Here is a 24,610-nt window from a genome sequence, read left to right on the forward strand (position 1 = left end):
ATGCTAACATGCGAGAGGACTCCCCAAAGGGGTTATGGTGGGCAAACTTCCGGGAGTTTTGCCTGCGGTCTTGTGTCATTTAGCAACTTTGAGAAAGGTGTCCGATTCTTACTCCTCCAGGATAAGGCCAAGTTAGGGAGAAGGCCCGCTGCACTGTGGGTCAAGACAGCTGCCAATACAAAGATACCCAGGATTTTATCCTCTGAAAATACACAGGCGAGAGGCAGAGGAAGTGGATTTCAAAGAAGCAGCCCACAGAGGAAGACTCACCTGAAACCTGCTGATTCTCTGCCAGGATGATCATTTTCCTCACGTACGGCTCTTTTGACACCGCGAAAGGCTCCGGCGTCCTCCTGTCCCACAGCAGGAGGGCTCCGCTGTGCACGGTCGCCAGGTAGGGCTCGTGAGCCGCTATAATGCCGTCACTCCAGGTTTTGTTCAAAGTGTACGTTCTATTTTTTAGGAGACTCAGACTTTGCAACCCTAAGGAAGAGTCAAGTGCTTACAAGCTGACAGAGAACAAGTAACCCGTGACAGAGGGCATGGGTAGCCCTCGATTAAGGGTCAGTGAGCCCCAATGATAATAAGCACAGATTCTTCCTATCGAGTTTTGTAGGTTTTAGTTTTGTAGTTAAAGATAGTCCCAGGAAGTGTTTAAAGCTCCAGGAACGCGAGATCTGCCACGTGGAGGCGTCAGGCATGCATTTCCTGTCTTTCAGGCGGTGTGCTAACACGCTCGGTCGCCTGCACACAGCCACCAGCCATTGGAGGTGGCTTCTGGAGGAGGAGACCATCAGAGTGGGCAGCAGGGTAGAAGTTGTATCTGATATCCAGTGTACCTAAAGCACCTCTGTTTCATTTGCAATGCAAGTTTGGGTCTATTACTTCTACTCATGGAGACAGAAACAGATTCCGAACAAAAAGCAACTAAGTATATGTTAGCTCTGCAGTTTTCTACCTCTCAAGTCAGAATCTAGACTTACAAAGGAAACCGAGTTTGAGCTGAGGGATATGTGCCCAAGCTGTAACTATGAAAATCAGAATTTGAGCCGAGGTCTAGCTAGTTCTTGGGCCGACAGCGATCCTCATGCTGAAATGAGCCTTACCACCACCACTCCCCCAGCTTCTTCCAACCACGCTGCTCTGTGTCGCGCTTACCTGACCCTTTGGTCGTCCAGAGGATGCTAGATGAGCCAAGGTCTAAGGCCATGTGGGTGTCCGCCGTCCAGGTGCCTGTCCAGACTTGCTGTCTGGTTTTGCCATCGAGGGTCATACTTTGCAAGTATTTCCCACTTTCTACCCAGTAGAGCACTCTCTTTGGCCAATCGAGAAGAAGATGCAGTATAATGCTGCCTGTTCTGTAGAGGGTCCGGGCGTCTGGGCCAGGGATTCTAGTCTTCTGGATAGCACTTCAGTCACAGGGCACCCAGTACAAGTTCCCCATGGATATGTCCACATTTGCTGAGCAGACTGTGAGGGGAGAAAGGAACTCCCATTAGAAAGGACATTCAAATACATTCGTGCACGGTCTTAACGTCTTGGGTCAAGGATAGAAGATGCTTAGAGAGATGCAAAGCCTGGTCCCTACAAGTCTACATGCCTCATTCACATGAGGAGTCCCATCATGCTTACTCTGGTTCCAGCACCTTATCTCTCATACGAGCCCAGGTGATCCTCACAACCAGCTGGTGAGGGAGATATCCACCGCCTTTTAGAAGTTAGATATCTAAGTGGCAATGCTTACGTTTGCATGCAGACCTGCAACTTTGGATTCACCTCCCTCTTCGTCAGTTAAGTATGAAAATCAATCAATGATATGCCAAGTGGCTAGAACTGAAATCACTATGGGAAAGCAGAGACTGGGTAAAGTGTCACCACAACAGTGGTATGAAAGGTCACCGGTAGAGCGGATGGATAATGAGGAGACCTACAGCTAGAAGACAGAGATAGGGTAGGGACCAAGTATGTGAAAGCCACAAAGTGGTAGCTTTTAAATGTAACAGACATGGGCACTAACCCACCAAGCGCTCCCTACTCCCATCCTGGCCCAGTAGAGCTGCACCAGTGGGTCTCAGCTAGGAAGTACCCACCCTGGGGTGCAGTATAGCATAAAAGAGCAGTATTAGGCTAGCAAGTCAGATTGCTGTTTTTGAAGCACATTCCAAAATAAGGTGTCAGCTAATTACTATGCCTCAGTTTCTGCAAATGCCTGGTTGGGACGGTGCTTCTCTCAGTTTTGAGGATTAGAGTTCGCACCCATGAAGAGCTTGGGAGAGCATCTGTTATCTTAGAGCCACGTGCTGGAATGGCCAGTTGTTAAATTCAGGAATGCCTCAAGCTTGCTGTCCGATATAATCATTATTAAAACTAAATTACTTCAACTTAATCGTATTTGAAATGAAAATACTCCAGTCCTCACATTCCTGCATTTTGCTACCGCACACCCCTTTCTAACCCCACGTTAAGTGACATTACATTGGGAGCTTGAAACCTGGCACTGTGGGCATATTTTTAACCAGAGCCATTGGCAAACAGTCCCTATCTTGGGAGGGCTTGATTTGTTTTCGGTTTTGTTTTCTAGACCAGGGACTGACAAACAATGGCTCTTGGGCCAATTCCAGCCTGCGGTGTGTTTTTGTAAATTCCGGGGGAACACACCATGGTCATTCGTGCACATATGGTCCTTGGCTCCTTTGCAGATACAATGGCAGAGTGCCCGACTAGCCTGAAATAGTTAACTGTAGTTACTGTCTGGCCTTTTCTAGAAAGAGGCTGACAACCCCTGGCCTGGACTTAAGTGGCAGAGGAAAAACATTAATATTGCAAATTAAACTCACAGGAGTCCCACCTATGGCCATGACATTTTAAAGACCACAAAAGTTGGGGGAACATTTTCCTAGTATTTGAAAACAATTATCCAAATCCACGAATAAGTCCTTTGGGTCAATAAACTCATTCCAATTAGTTTTCACTGGTGCACTTCTTGCTTGTTTATGGGAACAAGCGTCAAGTAACATTACAGTAGGACTGTATTCACTCAGCAATGGCAGCGACTCCTTGCCAAATCAGATCGCAATCAAGCATTTATTCATGGTTGGATTTTGTTAAATTTTGATTGAACTATAAACTGCTTTTTTGTTCTGAATTCTTGGATCTGTAGCCAATCTGAAAATTATGTAGCTATATGAAATTTACAACAAAGGACATTGTATATTTTGTTATTTGTGAACTGTTACAACCTTTATATCAGTAAGCTTTATTACAAACATATATAACCTATCTATGCGCACATCCCCCACCCCCCAGAGAGCTGGGTCTTTATATAATAGAATACCCTGTAGTGTGCTGGGACGTATTTCAGAACTCAAATGTTAACTACGAGGGAGGCTGACAAACAGACGAGCCACAAAGCTGGGCCATGGGTAGCAGAATGGAGAAGCCTGTACACACATGATTCGTGTGTTCTAGTTCTTCCCACTGCCTGGGTGTTAGGCTGGGAGGTCTTACTCTTCCTCACGTTTTCATGTGGAGGAACTTGCACAGAGTTGTCCCGCACATTCCTTAAGTCACTCTAAGGAAAGAAGGGACTTGAGGTTGGCAAGTTAGTTAAGAACAGACTGGCCGCACCCAGTTCAGCTTCTCTCTTCTCCTTTGGGCTCAGCCATCGGCACAGAGGACATGTTCTCTCTGGCATTAGATCTAACTAGTACCGTGCAGATTCAAGGTTGAAGGGCCAGTTGTCAGGGACACAGAATGTTCTTTGAGCAATTCTATGCAGGTTCTTAAAGACATGAACTCTTGCCTAAAACAGAATTTTGAAGCCCTCCCATTTTTTATTAGCAATCTCCTCTGTATTTCCCAGCTACACTTTTCAATGAGGACAAGATTAACTCATTCAAGAGGAAACACTAGGGCACCTGGATGGCAGAGTCAGTTTAGCGTCCGACTCTTGGTTTTGGCTCCAGTCATGATCTTGGGGTCATGATATAGAGCCCCACGTTGGGCTCCATGCTCAGCACACAGTCTGCTTACGTATCTCGTTCCCTGTGGCCCTCCCTGCCATGTGTGCTCAATCTCTCTCTCTCGAATAAATCTTTTTTTTTTTAAAGAGAAAACACTGATATTAGCACCCTCTAATATAAGGATAAGCTGAAAGCTGCATGCTTATGAGTTGTAAGGAGGTCCTGAGATCTGCAAACAGGTCCTGATAGGTAGTAACCAGCCTGATCCCTTCTGTGAAGGGCCTGCCTGGCTTTGTCAAGTCTTCAGCCACTGTACAGGAAAAAACACACCCGTGTGGCACCTTTACTTCTACACCTTTACTTCTCCAACACTTCTGACACCAGATGTGGGTGTGTGTGGGGGGGGTCCCCACACCAAGCAATTCTGCAACACTAGCCAAATGTCCCACAGTTCAGTTCTGACCCTGTCCTCCTAGAGCTAGCATCTAGGACAGGCCCGTGGGTTCTGTCCCAAGACTGCCCCCACTTCTGATGCCAGTCACAACTCTGGTTGTCACCTGCATTCTGATCCACCGGCTCTAAATCGGGGCTCCTACAACCCCCTTGAGTTTAAGAATTTGCTGCTCACAGAACTGAGGGAAACACATTTACTGGTTTATTTCATAAGAGATACAGATAAACAGCCAGCCAAAGAGATCCACAGGGCAACATCCAAAGGGCCCACAAGTAGGAGCTTCTGTTCCCATGGAGATGGGGAGTACTACCCTCCCAGCATACGGATGTGTTCACCAACCCAGCTCGCTGAACCCCCTACTTTGGGGATTTCATGGAGGCTTCATCACACAGGCATGGCTGATCACTGATTCCATTTCCAGCCCCTCTCCACCCTCCAGCGAACAGGGAGTGGGGCTGAAAGTTCTAAGCTTCTAGTCATGGCTTGGTCTTTCTGGTAAACAACCTCCCAGGGTCAGTGGCAAGGTTTTTAAATTTGTTCTGGCCTTAAGTCTGGATAATGTAGAAATGGACCTTAAATTCAATTTTGTACTGCACTGCAGACCCCACCAAAATTGCCTCATTCAAACCAAGGTCTTCCCATCACCTAGAAAATTCCAAAGGACTTAGGGGAGCTCTGTGTCCGATGCTATCACTCAGGAAGTTACAAAGGTCTCAGGAACTCTGTGCCAGTAACCAGGGACAGAGACCTATATATTTCCTATTATTTCAGAGTCACCTATCACAGGGACTCAACGTTCCACAGTAGAAGCCAGCTCAAATGAAGTTGCCAGTCCCCCTTACAAATCCTTGATGTGATCATTGTAACACAGAAACCTATTGGCTAAGATTGGCCAGTGGAGCGAAGGTGGCTTTTTAATTGGTAGGAAGAAATGGGAAGAAATTCGAGATGACGAGTTTTCTCAGACAGCCATCAGACGTATTTCAAGAACACAGCCCATTTCACTTTTTCCTGAAAGTTCTCCGGGGCAGGTATTGGAAGTTCTTAGGTGCCAGGCGTTGTGCTTGCCCACAGGACTCGGTAGAGTCTCCTGCTCTGAAGGATGTCTCAGGAACACGCATTTCAATATGGCGCTTCTTGTAGTAAAGCACATCATTGGTACTTGGAGTACCCAGGGCCCAGACACTCAGAAATCAAATTACTCAGCCCAGAGCTCTAGCCTCATGTTCTCTTTTATAAAGTAGATATTTGCCTTTAGGTGGAGTACAGGGTGATAAGGATGGGCTGTGCCATTCAGCAGTGTGGGAGAGGAGAGAAAGTATATATTACCACAATAAGAAGATATCTTGCTAGTTCTCTCAGAAATCTGCATTGCAAATCATTTCTAAATTAGTGCAAGAAAACTAAAATGCAAATGCAAAATTGAAATATTTAAGGTCTATTTCTATCCTACCCAAACTTAAGGCCAGAAAAATGGAATTGAATTTCAAAAAACTTACCATTGACCTTAGGATTTCCCAAATCACGGTAGCCTTTTAACAGCCTGTGCACCTTTCGTGAGTAAAAGGGTAAGTCAGATAGTTCATATTTAAATTACTTTAAAAACCATTAAGGTTGATTGAGATCAGGAACAGGTAGATATTTTTTTTTTTGGCTCTAATTAATTTTAGAGCCAGAAAATAAAGAGGAAAATCCAAAATTGCCACCCAGCTTACCTGTATGCTCTGTCCAAATCTCTTGCTTTTCTCCTGAATAGCCAGTTGAGCAGAATAGCTGTCCCTGGGCATTTGTCCAGTAGATGAGGTTTCTTTTCCGGTCAATATCCAGTAAATAGATGTTCCTTGGATGCTCTTGAACTAGGGTTCTCTCTATAGCAGTTCCCATAAAACCAACTTTCAATAAGTAGAGACGTTTGCCAGAAGAAAACACTAGCTTTAACTCTACCAAGAAAAAGGAGAGATGTACTGTTTGGCCATTTGTCGGATAAGCCCCATGCTCCTTTCTTGAGCAATCTCTCCAGCTGAGGTACACTTCTAAAGGGGCCTTATCAAGTTCCCTTCTGAAACACATATACAACACCAATGCCCGAGGAACACCAATGCCCTAGCTTCCTTGGAGAAGGGAGTCATTTGGGCAAATGAAGACTTGTTCTGCTTTCCAAAGGCACTAAGTCTTTCGAATTTCTGCTGAAAGTTTACACAGAACCACAAGGATTAGGGCTGGGCGGTGCCCCATTTGATTCGGTAATGTCCTCAAATCCTTGTTCATGGCACACAAGCCTCAGTAGAAAGAATTTTAAATGTGATTGCCTACTTAAAAGTTACTTGGGTATTTAACTCTATATATAATGTTCAAGATACAATTTAAGCTGAAGTCCTGAGTTTGGCACAACAGCCTATTACATACACCATGATCACATTCAGTCGCTATCCCGGAGAATTATGTTCTTTAAAGGTAGTTAGAGCATGAACGTATTTACATCATTTATCCTTCTTAAAACCTGAGTGTTCTCTAGCAAAAAGTAATTGGAGGGGGGGTACCTGGGTGGCTTAGTCAGTTAAGCATCCGACTCTTAGTTTCAGCTTAGGTCATGATCTCAGGATTGTGAGATTGAGCCCTGCATTGGGCTCCATACTCAGCGGGGAGTCGGCTTGAGATTCTCCCTCCCTCTCCTTCTGCCCCTCCCCCTGTTCATGCTCTGTCTAAAATAAATAAAATCTTTCAAAAAAAAAAAGTAATTTGGATAGAGATGCTCAATGGAGCTTATAAGCCTTAATATTTCAAAGACAAAACAATTAACAATACTGAAGTAGACCCTGCTTATAAACCTAAGTCAGAATACACAGTAGTCATAAGACGATGGAGAATTTCTTTTTCATACCAACTTAATTTTTGGGTAAAACTGAGAGGTGTTAGCTATTTTTTCCTGCTTCAAAAATCAATCAAACCCAAATATTCATTGATGGATGAATGGAGAAATCAAATATAGTATAAATAAAATGATTATTCAGCCTTAAAAAGAAAGGAAATTCTGACACATATTACAACATGTATGAACCTTAAAGACAGTAAAGTAAAATCAGCCAGCAACATAAGGACAAATAGTGTAGGATTCCACTTATATGAGGTTCCTAGAGTTGTCACATTCGTACAGAAAGCAGAATGGTGGTTTAAGGGTGGGGCTGGGGGGAAAAGAATGGGGAGTTATTGTTTAATGGGTATAAAATTTCAGTTTAGGGAGATGAAAAAGTTCTGGAGAGGGGTGCCTGGGTGGCTCAGTCAGTTAGATGTCCGACTCTTGATTTCGACTCAGGGCATGATCTCAGGGTCATGAGATCAAGTCCCACATCAGGCTCTGCGCTCACTGGGGAGTCTGCTTGAGTTTCTCTCCCTCTCCCTCTGCCCTTCCCTCTTGCTCACACGCTCTCTAAAATAAGTAAATCTTTTAAAAAAAAGAAAAAGGAAAAAGGTCTGGAGATGGATGGTAGTGATAGTTGCATAAAAATGTGAATACACTCAAAGCCACTATACACTTGAAAGAGGTCAAAATAGCAAGTTTTACGTTCTATACTTTTAACACAATAAAAAAAAAAAAACCCAATCAAGATCTTTGGACAACAAAACTTATCAAAGGTTGTCAATGTTAAAGTGATTGATCCCAAAATGGAAACTCCATTATTTCCAGGCCTACCATGGAATGTGCCTCCTTGAGCCAAGCCCATTTCACCCAGCATACTTACCACTACATATCCCAGAAGGTAGAAGGAACATTCCCTCTGGACAAACACACTTATAGCCCTTGGGATGGACGGGGGACAGGAGACAGAGGTGGCTGCACGAGCCCGGAGCACATGCTGGGTATTTGCCTATTTTCAAATAGAAATAGGTTAGATATGATTTCAGAATTCTCCACACTAGTTCAAAATTTAATACTCAAGGGGAGTTAAGTTAGTTTTGCCTTAAGAGGAATCCCAGTATACTCGTTACCTTCCAGGTTAGGCATGCTGACCTTTAAACTCCCATGATCCCCTTTCGGATAGTAGCAATTACTTATCCATATTAAGCTCAGGCCAATAAGTCTTCAACTAACAGCATCTTCTGCCCTAGAGTTAAGTCAAAAGGACTGCCCTGGTTGCTGATAGGAAGACTCCTTTAGAAGTAAATAGCGGTCTCAGCTCTCTACTTCGGTGAGTCTCTCGGACCCATTTAAGAAGTATTATCTGAGTTGAATCTGACATATAATTTCTGATTAACAAAAGCTTTTAACTCCTAGTCAATGAATATTTGACTTCCTTCTATAAACAGGATGCTGGGCTTTCTTCAATTTTCTGTCAAGAACTGAAAACTTCTACGTCATCAACGGTTAACATGTCAGTGACATACCCTTGGGCCGTTGGGATTTGTGGAGGACCGAGAAAGCAGATATGGAAGCACTGAGCAAAACCACTCTCTCCTTTGGGGTGTGGGGTGAAGTGTGAAACAGCCGTATTTTATTTGCCCAGAAGAAAGAGTTCTCAAATACAGCTAGTCCTATCGGGTCATCATCTTCCAAGAAGATCTCAGGAAAGGTGTGCCTCCCACTGCCATCCACGTTTACTGTCTCTATGGACTGAAGGGTAGAGTCATGAGAGGCGGGCAGCATTAGCAAGAGGTGCTGACGTCAGTGCGCCTCTTGCGTGGACGCCAATTAAACATCTTCACACGCTATCAACTTGATAAAGATGAAAGCATCTTAGAATCCACGGACGCTAAGGCCAAAGCCAGTGGTTGGACTGGCTGGGGTCACAGGTACGTTGTATAAGTAGCTTCTATATCTTACTGTCTGCATCCAGACATTGTACCAAGTCCTTTCCCTACATTCTCTAACTGCTATCTGAGATAAACAGAGAAGGCAATGGGAGCTCAAAGAGGTGCCATAAATTGCCAAAATCACAGCTGAAGTAACAGACTTAAAAATACAACTCCTGGGGTCCCTGGCTGGCTCAGTTGGTAGAGCATGCAACTCCCGAAGTCAGGGTTGTGAATCCGAGCCCCACATTGGGTGTAGAGATTACTTTAAAAAAATGGGGGCGTCTGGGTGGCTCAGTCGGTTAAGCATCTGCCTTCAACTCAGGTCATGATCCCAGGGTCCTGGGATGGAGCCCCACGTCGGGCTCCCTGCTCAGCGGGGAGTCTGTCTCTCCCTTTTCCTCTACCTCTCCCCATCATGCTCTCCCCCAACCCAAATAAATAAATAAAATCTTAAAAAAACAACAACAACAACTAAAGTCTTAGAAAAAAACTATGACTCCCAAGCCTATGCTTTTAGCCACCATGTCATATTGGTCTGTCAGTTTGATGTTTCCAAAAACAAGATAAAATCAACTGTAATATTAAGACCTAGAAATAGGAGTACAAGTAAGTACAAAGTAAGAAGTACTTAACGACATGCTTTCAAGGAGGTGGTCTGCCATCTTAAAAGGTTTTATATCCTGGGTAACAACATGGAATATGACCTATACTACCAGGAAATTCCAGTGTTAAGTTTGACTGCCGTGTTTGAGAAAGTCACACTAAGTCTCCCAACCTATGTTGATCTGGTCGGGCTCTACCTAAAGATACTGTGCCATCATAGCTTGCTTTTCTCAGTCTTCATGGCCAGAAGACACCTTGCAGTGTTGATGCGAGACTTAGGAGAACTTTGTAGTTACCTACAGTCCTACCAAGCCCCTACTAAAACCATTTTCTTCCTAACCTCTCTCCAGTACCTCTTTACATTCGCTGATCCAGTAGAGCCGGCCGGCCACGTAGTCAAGCGTCAGTCCCACAGGCTCCTCCATGTGGACGGCTGTGAGCACCTTCCGATCCGAGCCGTCCATCCCCGCAGCTTCGATAGTTCTCCTGCCTTTCTTAGCACGATTTACCCAAAACAAGGACCTGAGGAAAGCAAAAGCACAAAGTGTTAACAGTACCCCCCCTCCCCGCCGCACTGCACATATGCTGTCCTGAACAGCCAGGCCCCCTTAGCGCTCTTGTTCAGGCCCCAGGTCACCGCACAGCTAAGAATGCAGGAGATTTCTGCCCTCAGACTCAGTGGGCTGAAAAGCTGCTCTCCCTAGGATTCAATTTAGACTTAAAATGAAGACATTTTTGGAGCAAATGAGACCTATGCTGAAAACGTGGAAGGGCTCTCTTATCAACTTAAGTATCTAAGATAACCAATGATTTAGGATATATTCTGAAAGAAAAAATACTTACTTCTTCGTGGGAAACACGATTAGCTGCTCTGGCACCAGATCCTTTTCCAAGATCTTGACGTAGCCTCTGCCATCACTCAAGCCAGCACCGATGACCCTCACGAAGCTGCTACCCCAATACAACTGCCCCGTGAGCCAGTCCAAAGAGATGCTGTCCACGGTTTTAAGTTCTGGGGATACATGAGACAGTATTATGCTCCTGTATTCTTCTACCTTCTTCTTACCTTGAAAAAAAGATTCAGACTAAACTTTTCTACATCTTCTGATTTCAAGCCATATGAGGCAGCAAACGGGACACAGGGAAGGAAGACCAGAGATGTGCTATGTCCAATATACAGTGGGCAGTAGGGAAAGAGAGGGACCTTAGCAGAAGCAGAACCAAGAAATCCAAGAGAATGCAATGAGCTCAGTTTGGGGCAACATCTATTACAGAAGTCTCAGGGGGATTATTAGGAATTGCAACTCTTAACTGCTAGCAGAGGATTTCTATGTGCCCAGGACAATGTCAAACACCTCCTCACATACCATTCTTCTTGAATCCCCAGCCCATCCCACCCGTGCTTACCCAATGAAACAAGGGCTATCCCTTTCGTCTTACTGAGCGTGGCTCAAAGGAGTTAACAACTTGTTCAAAGGCACATACCTAGTGATGGAGCGGAGACTAACCTTGGCCTGAGGCCACATCCCCAAACTTTCTGTACTTCTTCAGAGGGACCTCATTCTCCGGTTATGCTCTACCAAAGCTCCTGTTGAGCCAAATTACGTGGTCTTATCTCAAATCGGGATTGTATACACTCTCATGATTCACGACAAGTGAGTCCACAGACGATGTCCAGATAAATACATAGGTTGCTTATACTCTGCTGAAGTAGCTTTAAGAAGTTAAAGCTCTTAACGTCAAGAAATATACCTGGATAGAGAGGAACCGAGTTTGGCTGCCCAAGGATGAACACATGTAAGACTTCATCCCCCCAAAAGTACATGCTTCTCTCAAGATCATAGGCAACAGAAGTAGGCCTCGATTTTATAGGTATCAGAGTCTCATAGAGGCCTGTTCTTCGATCCAGGACACCAAGTTCTCTGTCTGCAGCTATAAGAATTTTAACAGCATCATCTGCAATAGAAGGTGGAAAAGGAACAGTGACACATCCCTTTGACACTTTCTTTCAGGCCATTCTCTTTCACCAAAGATGCTGTCCCATCTCCCATGCTAAAATCCACTTATCCCTGAAGTCTGGACTCAGGTGTGTCCAGAGGAGATCTAGCTGACCACCCTAAGTTACAATTCCTCCTCTGAAGTCCAACACTTTCCAACTCATCTTTGCAACTTTGGGCCTATTTGATTTCAGATGCAGTCCTTCCCCCACCTAGACAGAGGTGCCCTCCACCACCACCTCCATCTCGTATACGAGTTACCTAGTTACCTAGGCAGCCAAAAGCAATTCACTGTTTCATCGTCAAAGCAGAACAGGCCAAGTTAACATTTTTTCGGTGGGGGGGGGGTCTCTGGAGCACCTAGGTGTATAGCCTACAGAAGAGCTAAGTCATTTTATTTTATTTTTTTTTAAATTTTATTTATTTATTTGAGAGAGAGAGAATGAGAGAGAGCATGAGAAGGGGAAGGGTCAGAGGAAGAAGCAGACTCCCTGCCGAGCAGGGAGCCCGATGCGGGACTCGATCCCAGGACTCCAGGATCATGACCTGAGCCGAAGGCAGTTGCTTAACCAACTGAGCCACCCAAGTACCCTAGCTAAGTCATTTTAAAGATACTTAATATGGGGGCACCTGGCTGGCTCAGTCAGGAGAGCATGCAACTCTTGATCTTGAGGTTGTAAGATGTAGCCCCCTAAGTAGAGATTACTTAGGGAAATAAAAATAAAGAAAAATAAAGACACTTAATAGCAACTGATACTTGATTTGGCCAAGGAATGTTGTAATAGCAGCTTCTTTATGGAAAGAATAAAGTCACCTCTAATATTAGACCCTAAAGTGAATCATCGATAGCACAGCTATCTATAATTACTGCTAAGGACAGAGCAAGGGCTAGGCTTTGCTTAGGGTTGCGAAACTCACCTGTAACTCGACAACTGGTACCATTGTAGAGCTGGTGACCTTGAACACACGCACAGGAGTAAGAGCCTGGGACGTTACGGCATAGCTGACCACAGGGACCGTAGGCCTTGGAGCACTCATCTATATCTGATAGAGAGTCAGAAGTCAGAGATGACCACGGAGCAATCTTTTGAGTGTTTTGGGGCCACTGGGCCCCCTTTCAGATGCTCACTGGACACGTATTATGTGGAAATCCCTGTGCTGGGTGCTGGGGCGGACAGTCCCTGCCTCTATGGAGTTGCCATACAAGTAAGTGTAATTCAGCAGGAACGTCAGTGTGGAGACCCCAGATGTGTGGCTGGTACAGAATCCAGATGGAAGTTACCCTAGCAACACTGTTGGCGGTGTTGCTGATTCAGAATGAATGGTAAGATGCTTGTGCACTGCTGGGGGGAATGTCAAGTGGGGCAGCCCCTGTGGAAAAGAGTTTGAAGTTTTGTCGAGTGAAACGTAGAAGTTACCGCATGATATGACAATTCCCCTTCTGGTGCATACCCTGGAGTATCGAAAGCTGGGATTCAGACATATGTACACCAATTGTCCATAGCATTGTCCACAATAGCCAAAAGGTGGAAACCACCCAAATGCCCATCAACAGATGGATCAACAAAATGGGGCATATACATAGAATGAGGTATTTGGCCTTAAAAAGGGAAGGAGAGTCTGACACCTGCTACGACATGGATGAACCTTAATGACAGGCTAAGTGAAATAAGCCAGACACAGAAGGACAGATACCACATGACTGCACTTAGATGCAGGACTAGAACAGGCAAATTCAGAGAGACAGAAAGTGGATAGAGTTTCCCAAGGACTGGGGACAGAGTTCTTGTTTAATGGGGACAGTGTCTGTTGGGGAAGATGAGAAAGTTCTGGAGATGGATCGGGGTGATGTGTACACCCGTTGTGAATGTGGTGGAGGCCACTGAATTACACCCTTAAAGTGATTAAGATGGTAAATTGTATGGCATGTATGTCCCGCTGCCATAAAAACTTCAGAAGATGCACCAGACAAACTCTGACCTGCACAGCTCTGCCCGTCCGGCTGTAACCGCCACCCAGCTCCACACGAACACTGGACTCCCCAGGTGGTGTCCCTGCACTGCCTCTCACAGCCCCCATTAGCCAGGGAGCAGTTTTTCCCTGGTAGAGATAGGGCAGCGGTCAGGAGAGCTGAACACAGTACGGATCAAACGTGGTGTTACAACCCCCTACATGGTGAGAGGACTAAGCTGTGGTGTTACAACCCCCTACATGGTGAGAGGACTATAGAGGACGTCTGAAGAATAACCTTTGACCCTGCCCTCTGACCTAGGAATGTGGAGGCTTTGGGGCAAGAGCATAGAACAGGGCAAGTGAGGAATCATGGAGCAGGGGAAAGGACTTTTCTAGGCAGACAGTCTGGATAATTTCAAATGCTAGTGTATTGCTCACCCACGGAAGGGCCAGCAACCTCTTCCCTATTTTCTCTAGAAAACAGGAGTGGCCAGGACCCTCGCCTCAGGAAGCAATATAGTAATTGCTTAGTCTCAGCGAATTACCTCTACAGCACCGGAAACCTGTGCTTTGTCCCACTGTTCATGCTTTCAGTGTCTTATGTGTTCCTTTAGTAGAAAGCGGCTTTCACAGCCCTTAGCAGCACTACAAAGGTCTCATCATACACATCTAAGCCCAGATTTAAGGAGGAAGTGAGACAGATGACAAAGTGACCTGGGGACAGGTGCTCCCCCCCCCAACTTGAAACAACAGTGATTTTTATAGTGAGAATCACAAGGTTTTAAGGTTTGAGATGCTTGCTCAGGAGCCTCCCTCCTCACCAGGAAACAGTCTTCCTCAGTCCTTCCTCAGTTAAATCCTTAGAGAATTCACCATATGGTCTTGAACACGTGATTCGCTTCTCAGTGGCAAAGTCTGTGTTTTTTTATTCCAGAATTTTTGGAGCAATGTGGTTTGAGGCATGTAGTCTGTTTCCCTAGAGCCATAATGTGAGGAGAACTCACAAAGTTTTACAGCTCAGGGAAGCTTTGCACACACTCAGGAGACCAGAGCCGAGGCCCGGAACTTGTAGGATGTGGGGGACCCGCCATGGAAGGGTGACTGCTGACGTAGGGGTTTGGTCCAAGCATTCCCAGAGAGCGTGGACCCCCATGATAACTAAGGCATTGGCTGATGTAATCGGAGTCTCCCCCCCCCCCACGTGACACCCGGCAATTGGGTCCTCACCACATGTAGTGGGTTCATCAGCACCATCCGCACAGTCTGCCTCCCCATCACACATCAGGGATTCCAGGATGCATTTCCCTTCATCGCATCTAACCATGCCTTCTGGACAGGAGGCTGTGTAGGAAGAAGAGCCTTCTTTTCCAACAGCACGTGGGGGAAGGAGGAGTCAAAACAGACAATCATTAATTACAGTAAGGCGGCAGGATTTTCAGAACCAAGGCAAGTCTAGGTAGGAAAGAAAGTCTTATCATTTTAAGCAGAGTTATCAGGGAATTGGGACTTAAGACTTGATAACGATGAAGTCACCCAAGCCACTGGGCGCTGGGTTGAAATAATATTGAATTCGAATTGAATTAGTATTAAGTAGTTGTAATTGAAATGGTGTTAAAATCTGTCAACATGAACCCTAAAGGAAGACCCTCCTACAAAACCAGTTTATACATGATAAAAATGTTAGAATCTGAATATATTCAATATTGCAGATTTAATTCTAGAAAGATCAAGTGGGATTGTGGTTTGCCATGAAGTTGGGGGTTCCACTGCATTGTGTATGTGGGGTAAAGAAAAGGAACGTGGTACTCATCAAGTTCTTCTCAGGGGTTGGGGGGTGGGGGAGGGAGTCCTCTTTTAATGAAAATTTCCCCCCGTCATTGACTACACAAGGACGTGAGGCATCCGTTAGGAGGCTTCCTTCAGATGTGGACGCTCTGGGGTTCTGAGCCGTGGCCATATGGCCTAGAGCGTCCAGCAGAGTTACTATTCGAGCACTGCTCGATGCTTCCATGGACAGCTAACTACATCTTGGTCATTGCTAGGAAACATCCTGTTTTTAGATATAGGATGGAAGTCTCGGTTATAGGAATTAAAATGCAACTTTTATAAAGCAGCCCACATGGTACAACAGTCCTCTTCAGAGGATAGGCCGGGAGGGGCGGGGGAGGGGCACTCACCACAGGCGTCCTTGTCTGAGAAGTCCTCACAGTCATTGACCCCATTGCACCTCCAGCTATCCGTGACACACACCTGGTTCCTGCACCGCCACTGGCCCACCAGGCAGCGCTTTGGGGAGCAGCATGCTTCATCGAGCCCATCTCCACGGTCCGCGTGGACATCACAGAGTTCCCAAGCCTCGCGACACTGAGAATGTCCCGGACACCTGACTTTCTGGCCAGGGCATGCCGTGGAGACCTCTGTAAAAGGTAGGCGTTGGCTCAGTGTGGTGGAACGGCTGAGCTGCAGCCTTGTGTATTTGGGTAGTCACAGTTTGCTCATGGATTTGTTCTCCAGAAAACCAAGAATCGAATGGGATGCGGGCCCCTGGAGATGTGGCCCCCAACTCTGTACACTGAAGTTTCACCCCCAAAGCAGTTTAAAAAGCCAACAGAGGCAAGAATCTTTTAGGTGATTTTGCAAAATGCAGAAGTGGATAAAAGGTCACCTGTCATCCCGGCGACAATCGAACATCCGGCAGAAGACTATCCAGTGACTCACTGGTGTCACTTAACTGCGTGGAGGTTCATCGACGTGGCTAACACAGAACATGTCCGAAGAGAAAATAAATTGTACATACCACAGTTAACCTCATCGGAGCGTCCAGGCAAGTCCCCTGCGCCATCACAGAGCCAGCTAACAGAAATACACTTCCCATTGTCACACTGCCAGGCCCGTGGGTGTCCACGACACACTTCCTCTGCGGGCCGGGGGTAGTGTTCGAGAGGCAGAGAGGAAGAGGTGTTTGTCAGGGTGTTGGCAGCTTTTCAATTTGGGTTTCGTATGAAGTATTTTCATTAGCAAAAGTACAATTAAGTCCCGGTCTGCCACGGAGTCCATCCTAAATTTGCCTGCCCTTTCCATGTCACCCCGAAACAACACACCATACCCCTGCCTTCCAGCTTCGGTACTTATTTAAAATGTTTTATCCCAGTTTCAGTACTTGTCCCATGCTTAAGCTAGACTTGAAGGTGAGAAGCCAGACTTGTGCTGGATTTTCTATTCCAACTAGCCCCCCACACTTGTCCTGAGAACAGTGCTACCAACATGTACATCCCTAGACTTAACCTGCTGAAAGCCGCAACAACCCAGCACACCTAATATTCCTGAATACCCCCTAAGAGGGAAAACCCTAAGACCTGACACCGTCAGCCAGGCACACAGCACTAAGGGCCATTCCTGGATGAGAACACAATAGAGCGAGGAGTGCTCACCACACTGCTCATCACTCCCATCAGGGCAATCTTGCTGTCCATTGCAGAGCCAGGTCACAGGAATGCACCTTTCCCCACACGCAGCTTTCCTCGTCATGTTACACCTTACTTCATCTGCATTGGATGAACAAAGAGCAAATCATGCAAGTTCCTGGCTTCCTTGGGTACAAGAGAACACCTTTCCACGAGAAGCTGCAGTGAAAAGGTCATTCAGAGGAAGGTCCTTCATCTAATACCCAGAACACTAGGGGGATTCAGTACCATAAAAATCCACAACACTTCTGCAGTAATGATCCTTGGAAACTGTTCTTTCTGGTGGTGTGGAGTTGGGAAATTGCCATTCACCTCTGTTTTCCCATTCGAATGGGGCCAACCTGCACTGTGCTCAAAGAGACCCAGCTACTTCTCCAGATCTGGTTTGATCTTAAAGACTCTGTATGAATAGTTGCACATTTAGAAGTCTAAGCTCAAAGTTTGGGCTCTAGTTTACTTTAAAAAAAAAAAAGATTTTATTTATTTTTTTGACAGAGACATAGAGAGACAGAGACACAAGCAGGGGGAGTAGGAGAGGGAGAAGCAGGCTTCCCGCTGAGCCGGGAGCCCGATGCGGGGCTCGATCCCAGGACCCCGGGATCATGACCTGAGCCAAAGGCAGATGCTTAAACGACTGAGCCACCCAGGCACCTGGACTCTAGTTTACTTTTAAGCATGTGCAGACACATCTAAAAATTAGATTAGGATTTTGGGTCCTACATACTATCTTCATAAGAATGACTCTAATAGGTTGGTTATAAATCTTTAAGGTTAGGTTTCAGTTATTTGCATGAGACTGATTTACACTATCTGTTTTATTCAAGTCATGAACTTGTGTTTATCAACCTTGAATGATTAATGCTCAAAAATAAGCCTGTTATGGAATGTGGTCCTCAGAAGGAAGCACCAGGAAGGGCTGACTATACTGAATTTACTACACTGTCCTAACTTTCACAGAGAAAAAGCCAATCTTTAGTTCCTAGAAAAGATAAACCACATGGTCTGTACTAGAAGTCTCTGCAAAATGCAGTGAAGAACCCCCCTCCATGGTCCTACTCCCAGACACAATTTGTACATGGAATGGAAAGTGGTACGCAAGGTTGTGCAATGGAAATTGACAATGGAAGGCCATTGTGTAGACCACACCTTCTTTGGTAAGCGACCATTCCTTAGTCTTACTTGTATCCCTCTAAGATAGTACTTTTAGCTTAGCTACTCAAGGTTTGATTTTGTTTTAAGGCTGACTTATAAAAACATTTCAAATATTCAGACAGTATTGGTTACTAATGGGTAGCTAACAACTCTGCCATCTACTCACGTGCCATGCAAGCCCTCTCACTTAGCTTGACCAAAACCATTGAGAGCAGGTGATGTTACCAGCCATTAATATGGAGCACAGATTTAGCTGTCAGGCTACATAGGTTGGCATTTCAGTGAGATCACTTACTAACAACATGACCTTGGGAGAGTTACTTCCTCTCTCTGGATCTCAGTTTTCTGCCTATAAAATGAGACTAGTAAATAAGTGATCAGAAGAGAAAGATTCATAGATTAAATGGCCACAAAGCCACTTGGCGCAGTATACCCACCATATAAATCTTCATAAAGCGTTAACTCTTTTGCTACCACTTCTGGAAGATCCTTCCAGAAGGATCCCAATTAGGGGTCCAGTCAGCCCTCAAAGACTCACACTTGCAGGTGAGTCACACCTTGAACAATATTTTGCCCTGGTGATTCTCAGTCTGGAGACCAAGTGTGCATGTAGATTCTACACAACCGCAGATGGGTCTCAAGATATTACTTCTCACTTATGTAGATGCTTACTGTGAATAAATCAGAAATGTATTAATATATTTACTTCTATATTAAGTATAGGGTAGCTTTCTCATAGTCTGTTAATATGCCAAGTAGGATGATCACATGCTATTCTAGAACAGACATCCTAAAGAGGGCTGTATGCCATAAGGCTTCGGAAACCACCGCTTTGTAAAAAATGCAAGTAGCTGTAAAGGTGCTTCAGGAGTGATGCAAAAAGACCACACAGAGCAAGGGCTTCTCATCACTGCAGAGATGCCCCACCAGGTGAGGCAAAAATCCTGTGGGTTAGAATCCCTCCTGAAGACAAACAACTCAGTTAAGCGGCACCTCCTCCAAATTAGTTAACACCCCCCTTGACCAAGAGTCTGCATAAGTTAAAATGATTTAAAACCAGCCTTCAATCTATGAGGGCTATTGAGGAGCACCTGTCGGGAGAGATCCGCAGGCCAGACAGTTTGACAAATGCTAGGCACCTCCTAGACATAGGTAAGCCAACAACCGGCCACCCACCACTTGGAAACTGTGGGTGTCTCAGTCACCCTGGGGCATGGACTCAGCTCTCCTCTGCCCTGGGGTCTGCCTGAACCTGAGTGGTATATCAAGTGCCACAGAACTGCACCTCAGACCCAAGCCCCATTTCCCCGTGCTGTTTCTGGAGTGAGGTTATGTCTTCCCGAGGCCCCGGGCCTCCACCCAGGCTAAATCTGCTGCCTGGTGATCCCTGAGCTGCGGGTCCCCTCGGAGACCAGGGCTAGAAAGCGGATCCCACTAGGCCAGGATGTTGGGGGAAGGAAGAGGGTGCGCCCTGCACTCAGGTGTGCAGAGAGCTCTCTCCCACACGCTTGGGGAAGGATGAAGGAAAGACACAGAGGGTGTCCGCGGAGCCCACCTACCCTTCCACCCACTGGGCAGAATGGGAAGGAGTCAAGCGCAGAGAAGCAGGGGACCACGCAACTCATCTGGCGCCCCCCCCCCCCCGAAGGCCCGACGTCACCCTCCTCTGTGGAAGGTCACTGCAGAACGGGGGCTGGGGGGCGTCGCGCACACCAGCCAGGGTGCCCCAAGCTCCCCTCCCGCCCCTTGCAGCGCCCCCCAGCCCGCCACCCCTGTACCCTGTGAAGCGGGCTGCCGTCCCTTCCAGGGCGCCCCGCCCGCGGCCCCACTCACCGGTCCCGGAGCCCGCGAGGCCGCCCAGCGCGGCCAGCACCCGCGGCAGGAGCAGAAGGAGCGCCCGGCGCCCCATGGCGGGGAGCGGACTGGGCGCCTCGGGGCTGGCGTGGCGCTTGCGGGAGGAGACCGCGGGCGGGAGGAGCGCGGGCGGTGCCGGGGGCGGGCTTTCCTCGGCTCGCGCCGCTCATTGGGCCTGGCTGGGGCCGTGGGCGGGGCGTGGGGAGCACCGACGCCGCCAGCTGCCGGGGCCGCGCTGCCCGGGCCCCAGCCAGGCTGCCGGGAGCACGGCGCCCGCCTCTCCGCAGGTCTCCCCTCCTGCCGTGGGACAGGAGACACTCGCCTAACTCGGGGCCTAGCCATTGCCACGAGGAGGGGCAAAGTGGGAGCGCTCAGCCATGCTTAACCAAAGGATTCCCAAACTTTTAAGAGCACAGGAATCACCTGGCACTCTCCTTAATAGGCAGACTCTGACCTTACAGGTCTGGAGCGGGGCCTGAGAGTCTCTAACAAAATCGTCATCAAGTGATGCCTTTGTTGCTGGTCCTCAGACCTCACACTGAAACCCCAGGGCTTAATAGCTTCCAAACTAGGGCAGCACTGTGAACCCAGGTCTCAGGAACCCTTCTCTGCCAGGACTCCCGCTCTGCCTCCTGCCTTCCCAGCGCACCGTGGCAGAGGCAGGCCCTCCTGACCTGGGTCTGTGCCGATAGCTCTGAGGTGTCAGCCCTGAAAAGCACCAAAGCCCTGAAAAACACCATTCCTCTTCCAGTCTGTGTCCCTGCGGGAGTGGAATGCTTGCTCTCATCAACCATGGGACACCGACATGGATTTGGTGGGTGGAAATCCCTGGAGGGTCGCAGACTTCTAGGATGGGAAGGATTCGAAGGTCATTTTATCCAAATGCTGCCATTCGGGGATGAGATTATGGATAAAAATGAGAGTTGGTGACACGTTACCAAAGACATAGACCACCCTCCCATCCCCTTCTTTAGCTAAGCTGTGGCACTCCTTCTTTCCAGTACACCCAGAGAAGTGAGTGTCACATTCTCGGAGAGAACACGACCGAGTTAGAATTTTAGAACGTTAAACTGGCAAGGAACATTTATAGTGTTTGGGAGCTCAAGCAGCAAAAAACACCAGGAAACAAAAATAGAAACAGAAAACTGAATTGCAAAGTGCCTTCTTAGATTTTATTTGCAACACAGTACTCCAACGGCTTTTTTTAAAATCATACCTCCTCTTCATGTTCACTGCTGGTCCCATCAAACCACACTTTGAAGATATCAGAATGCCATATGCTCTGAAGTTTTCTTTAAATTCGTTGTATGCTCTGATTGCATAAGCCACTTAAAAAGACCCCTCCACTTTTAACAAAAATCTCCTAGTATATCATACTGACTTCTGCTGAAACGTTGTTGCTTTAGAAACAGATTATCTCAGATGCTTAATGGTCTTGAGTGACACAATAGAGCAACTCAGAGTTTTAAGAATATAGACTAGTTTTCCTCCCAGAGAGGAATTGAGGCTAGTGGTGAGTACCTGGAATTGAAGTGTGGGAGACCTGGGTTCAGTCTCAGCTAAATGAAGTGATATGTGGATACAAATGGTAGCTATGTTATGAACAGCCAGTGTCGACTCTTAATAACCCACACCAGCTGAAAAAAGCCACAGACATGAGTGATAGAAGTAAGAATTTCGGTAACATTTATATTTGTCTTTAAATCCTTATATTGCGACTCGTTCTTAGTGACATGTGTTGTCCTCTCCTAGGTCTGTCCCCACATTTCACCTTTTCAATCGGCTCTGTCAGCCTGTGGTGATCAGAATAATGTCCCACCACCACCTGAAAAAGGTAACATTCTAATCCCCAGAGCCTGTAAATTGTGATTTATTGTTGTTTTGGTTGCAGGATATGAAGAAAATCTGGCCTCACACAGAGAAGTGTTGGCTACAGAAGAAGTAACAGCCTTTCCAGTTAAGCGTAGTTACTCTTTGATGCTGTTACTGGTTTGATTTTTCTGCCTCCCAAAAAAATATGTCAATGTCCTAACTCCCAGTACCTCAGAATGTGACCTTATTTGGAAAAGGGTCTATGCAGATTTACTCAAGTTCAGAGGAGGGCATTAGAGTGGGACATAATCCAATATGGCTGGTGTCCTTATAAAAGAGAAATATGAATGCGGATATATATATAGAAGGAAAACGGTGTGAAGAAACACAAGGAGAAGGTCATATGAAGGTGGGGACAGAGATAGGAATTATGCTTCTACAAGCCGAGGAGCATCTGAAGCTCCCGGAAGATGGAAGAGGCCAGGAGGATTTTTCTGCTAGAGCTTTCAGAGAGAACATGGACACCTTGATTCCAGACTTATGGCCTCCAGAACTGTGAGGCAATACATTTCTGTTCTTCTAGGCCACCCAGTGCTGGTAGTTTGTTATGTCAGTCCTGTGAAATTAGTATAGATATGAAGACCAGAATTTAAGAAGTGGTCATTTCTGAAAGGTTACCTGCAGTGTGGGATCCGAAACCACATCAATTTCATACTGTTCTTATTAAAATCCATCAGCCTAGGGGCACCTGGGTGGCTCAGTCAGTTAAGCGTGTGCCTTTGGCTTGGGTCATGATCCCCAGGGTCCTGGGATCAAGCCCCACGTCGGGCTCCCTCCCCGGCGGGGAGTCTGCTTCTCCTTCTCCCTCTGCCACTCCCCTGGCTCACACACACACACTCTCTCTCTCTCTCTCTAATAAATAAATAAAATATTTAAAATAAAATAAAACCCATCCGCCTATTTTGTACTTTGAGTGGATCTTTTACCCATGCATGACTTTGTAACATCATGCATTGATCATTTGGAAAATAGGGGTTCGCTAAGTTACGCTGATATTCCAAATGTTGACACCTTCTATCCTACAATATTTTTATTTTTTTTAAGATCTTATTTATTTGAGAGAGAGAGACTGAGAGATAGAGCACATGAGAGGGGGGAGGGTCAGGGGAGAAGCGGGCTCCCTGCTGAGCAGGGAGCCCGATGCGGGCCTTGATCCCGGGACTCCAGGACCATGACCTGAGCCAAAGGCAGTCGCTTAACCAACTGAGCCACCCAGGCGCCCTATCCTACAATATTTTAAAAGTCACCTTTGTGAACATCCCTACTGCTCTCATCAGAAAAGGTTTTGACTGGTGAAAAGCTGGTAAGCGCATGATGGTGGACTCCAGTTTCCAAAAACTATAATTTTCCTCGAAAGCTCAAATTGTATCATTGGTAATAGATACTGCCAGTTGTTTTCCTTGAAGGGACACATATGCACCATTCATTTTTGAGGGTCGTGTCTGCCAAGTACCCAAGTCTGAATAACCAGATGTCTATCAGTCATTCTTTCCTGTAAAAATGGTATTCTGTGAGAAGTGGGGCTCGGCATGCTTGCAACTCAGAGGGTGGTACAGGTGGTTTCCTCCTCCAACTCTGGCATGCAGCAGATGGGCTTAATGCAAACTCCCCATTTAGTAACAGAGAATATTAAAAAGCTATGTACTACCGGGCTAAAATTTAATAAAATCAATCATTTGTACCGCATGAAGTACATTCTTAAGTTTTTGTTTTGTTTTGTTTTTAAAAAGACAGGTGCCTGGGTGGCTCAGTCATTAAGCGTCTGCCTTCAGCTCAGGTCATGGTCCCAGAGTCCTGGGATCGAGCCCCACATTGGGCTCCCTGCTCCGCGGGAAGCCTGCTTCTCCCCCTCCCACTCCCCCTGCTTGTGTTCCCTCTCTCACTGCGTCTCTCTCTGTCAAATAAATAAATAAAATCTTTAAAAAAAAAGGCATATTTTAAAACTACAAGGATGTGGCAGTGCAGAATATACTGACCACAGTACAGTACAGTTTGGTACCACTGCCTTGATTCATGGTAAGGAAGCAGCAGTTCTACCCACCATTAGTGTTTGTTTGTTTGTTTGTTTACCATCAGTGCAAATGTCAACATAACAAAAAAGGCAAATATTATTTTGTAAATAGTTTTGGCCTTGTAGACCCACAGGTATCCATAGACCATCTCAGAAAGCTCTCATATCCACCATATATAAAGAACTCTTATAACTCCATAGGAATGGAGTTCCTAAGCTGACCCCTTTCTTGCTCCCAGCCACCTTGGCAGTTGCTGGTGTTGGGGCTGTCCCACACCTAAGGCAGGAAGATGGTGGCTGCAAAGAAAACAAAAGTCTTTGGATTCAATCAACTCTAGGCTCCAACTCATTATGAGAAGTGGAAAGTACATGCTGGGGTACGAGCAGACTCAAATGATCAGGCATGGCAAAGCAAAATCAGTCATCCTTGCCACAATTGTCCAGCCTTGAGGAAATCTGAGGTGGAGTACTACACCATGTTGGCTAGAACCGGTGTC

General features: G+C 46.3%; 2 protein-coding genes across 2 annotated transcripts in view; both read right to left on the reverse strand.

Moving 5' to 3' along the window:
* The window catches only part of LOC112834561 (uncharacterized), a 7,299-nt gene extending 6,021 nt beyond the window's left edge, over positions 1-1,278 (reverse strand). Inside the window, exons 1-2 of the mRNA XM_073902390.1 lie at positions 1,159-1,278; positions 271-483 (exon numbers count right to left, since the gene is read on the reverse strand). Coding sequence (XP_073758491.1) covers positions 271-483; positions 1,159-1,273 — 328 coding nt within the window. The 5' untranslated portion in view covers positions 1,274-1,278. The remainder of the gene's footprint in view (positions 1-270; positions 484-1,158) is intronic.
* A 68-nt stretch (positions 1,279-1,346) lies between these two features.
* LOC112834562 (prolow-density lipoprotein receptor-related protein 1-like) lies at positions 1,347-20,285 on the reverse strand. Its single transcript, XM_073902633.1, has 13 exons — positions 20,210-20,285; positions 17,192-17,305; positions 16,558-16,677; positions 15,938-16,177; positions 14,988-15,101; positions 13,788-13,907; positions 12,726-12,851; positions 11,563-11,766; positions 10,654-10,822; positions 10,151-10,332; positions 8,157-8,282; positions 6,132-6,356; positions 1,347-1,470 (listed from the first exon to the last, which is right to left on the reverse strand). Exons 1-13 carry the CDS (start codon positions 20,283-20,285, stop codon positions 1,412-1,414), a joined length of 1,875 nt encoding a protein of 624 aa, XP_073758734.1. The 3' UTR covers positions 1,347-1,411.
* Positions 20,286-24,610: the final 4,325 nt, after the last annotated feature.

This window comes from Callorhinus ursinus, unplaced genomic scaffold (genome assembly GCF_003265705.2).
Source record: "Callorhinus ursinus isolate GAN/ISIS: 27379988/994484 unplaced genomic scaffold, GSC_fseal_2.0 scaffold17, whole genome shotgun sequence".
NCBI classification, from domain to species: Eukaryota; Metazoa; Chordata; class Mammalia; order Carnivora; family Otariidae; genus Callorhinus; species Callorhinus ursinus.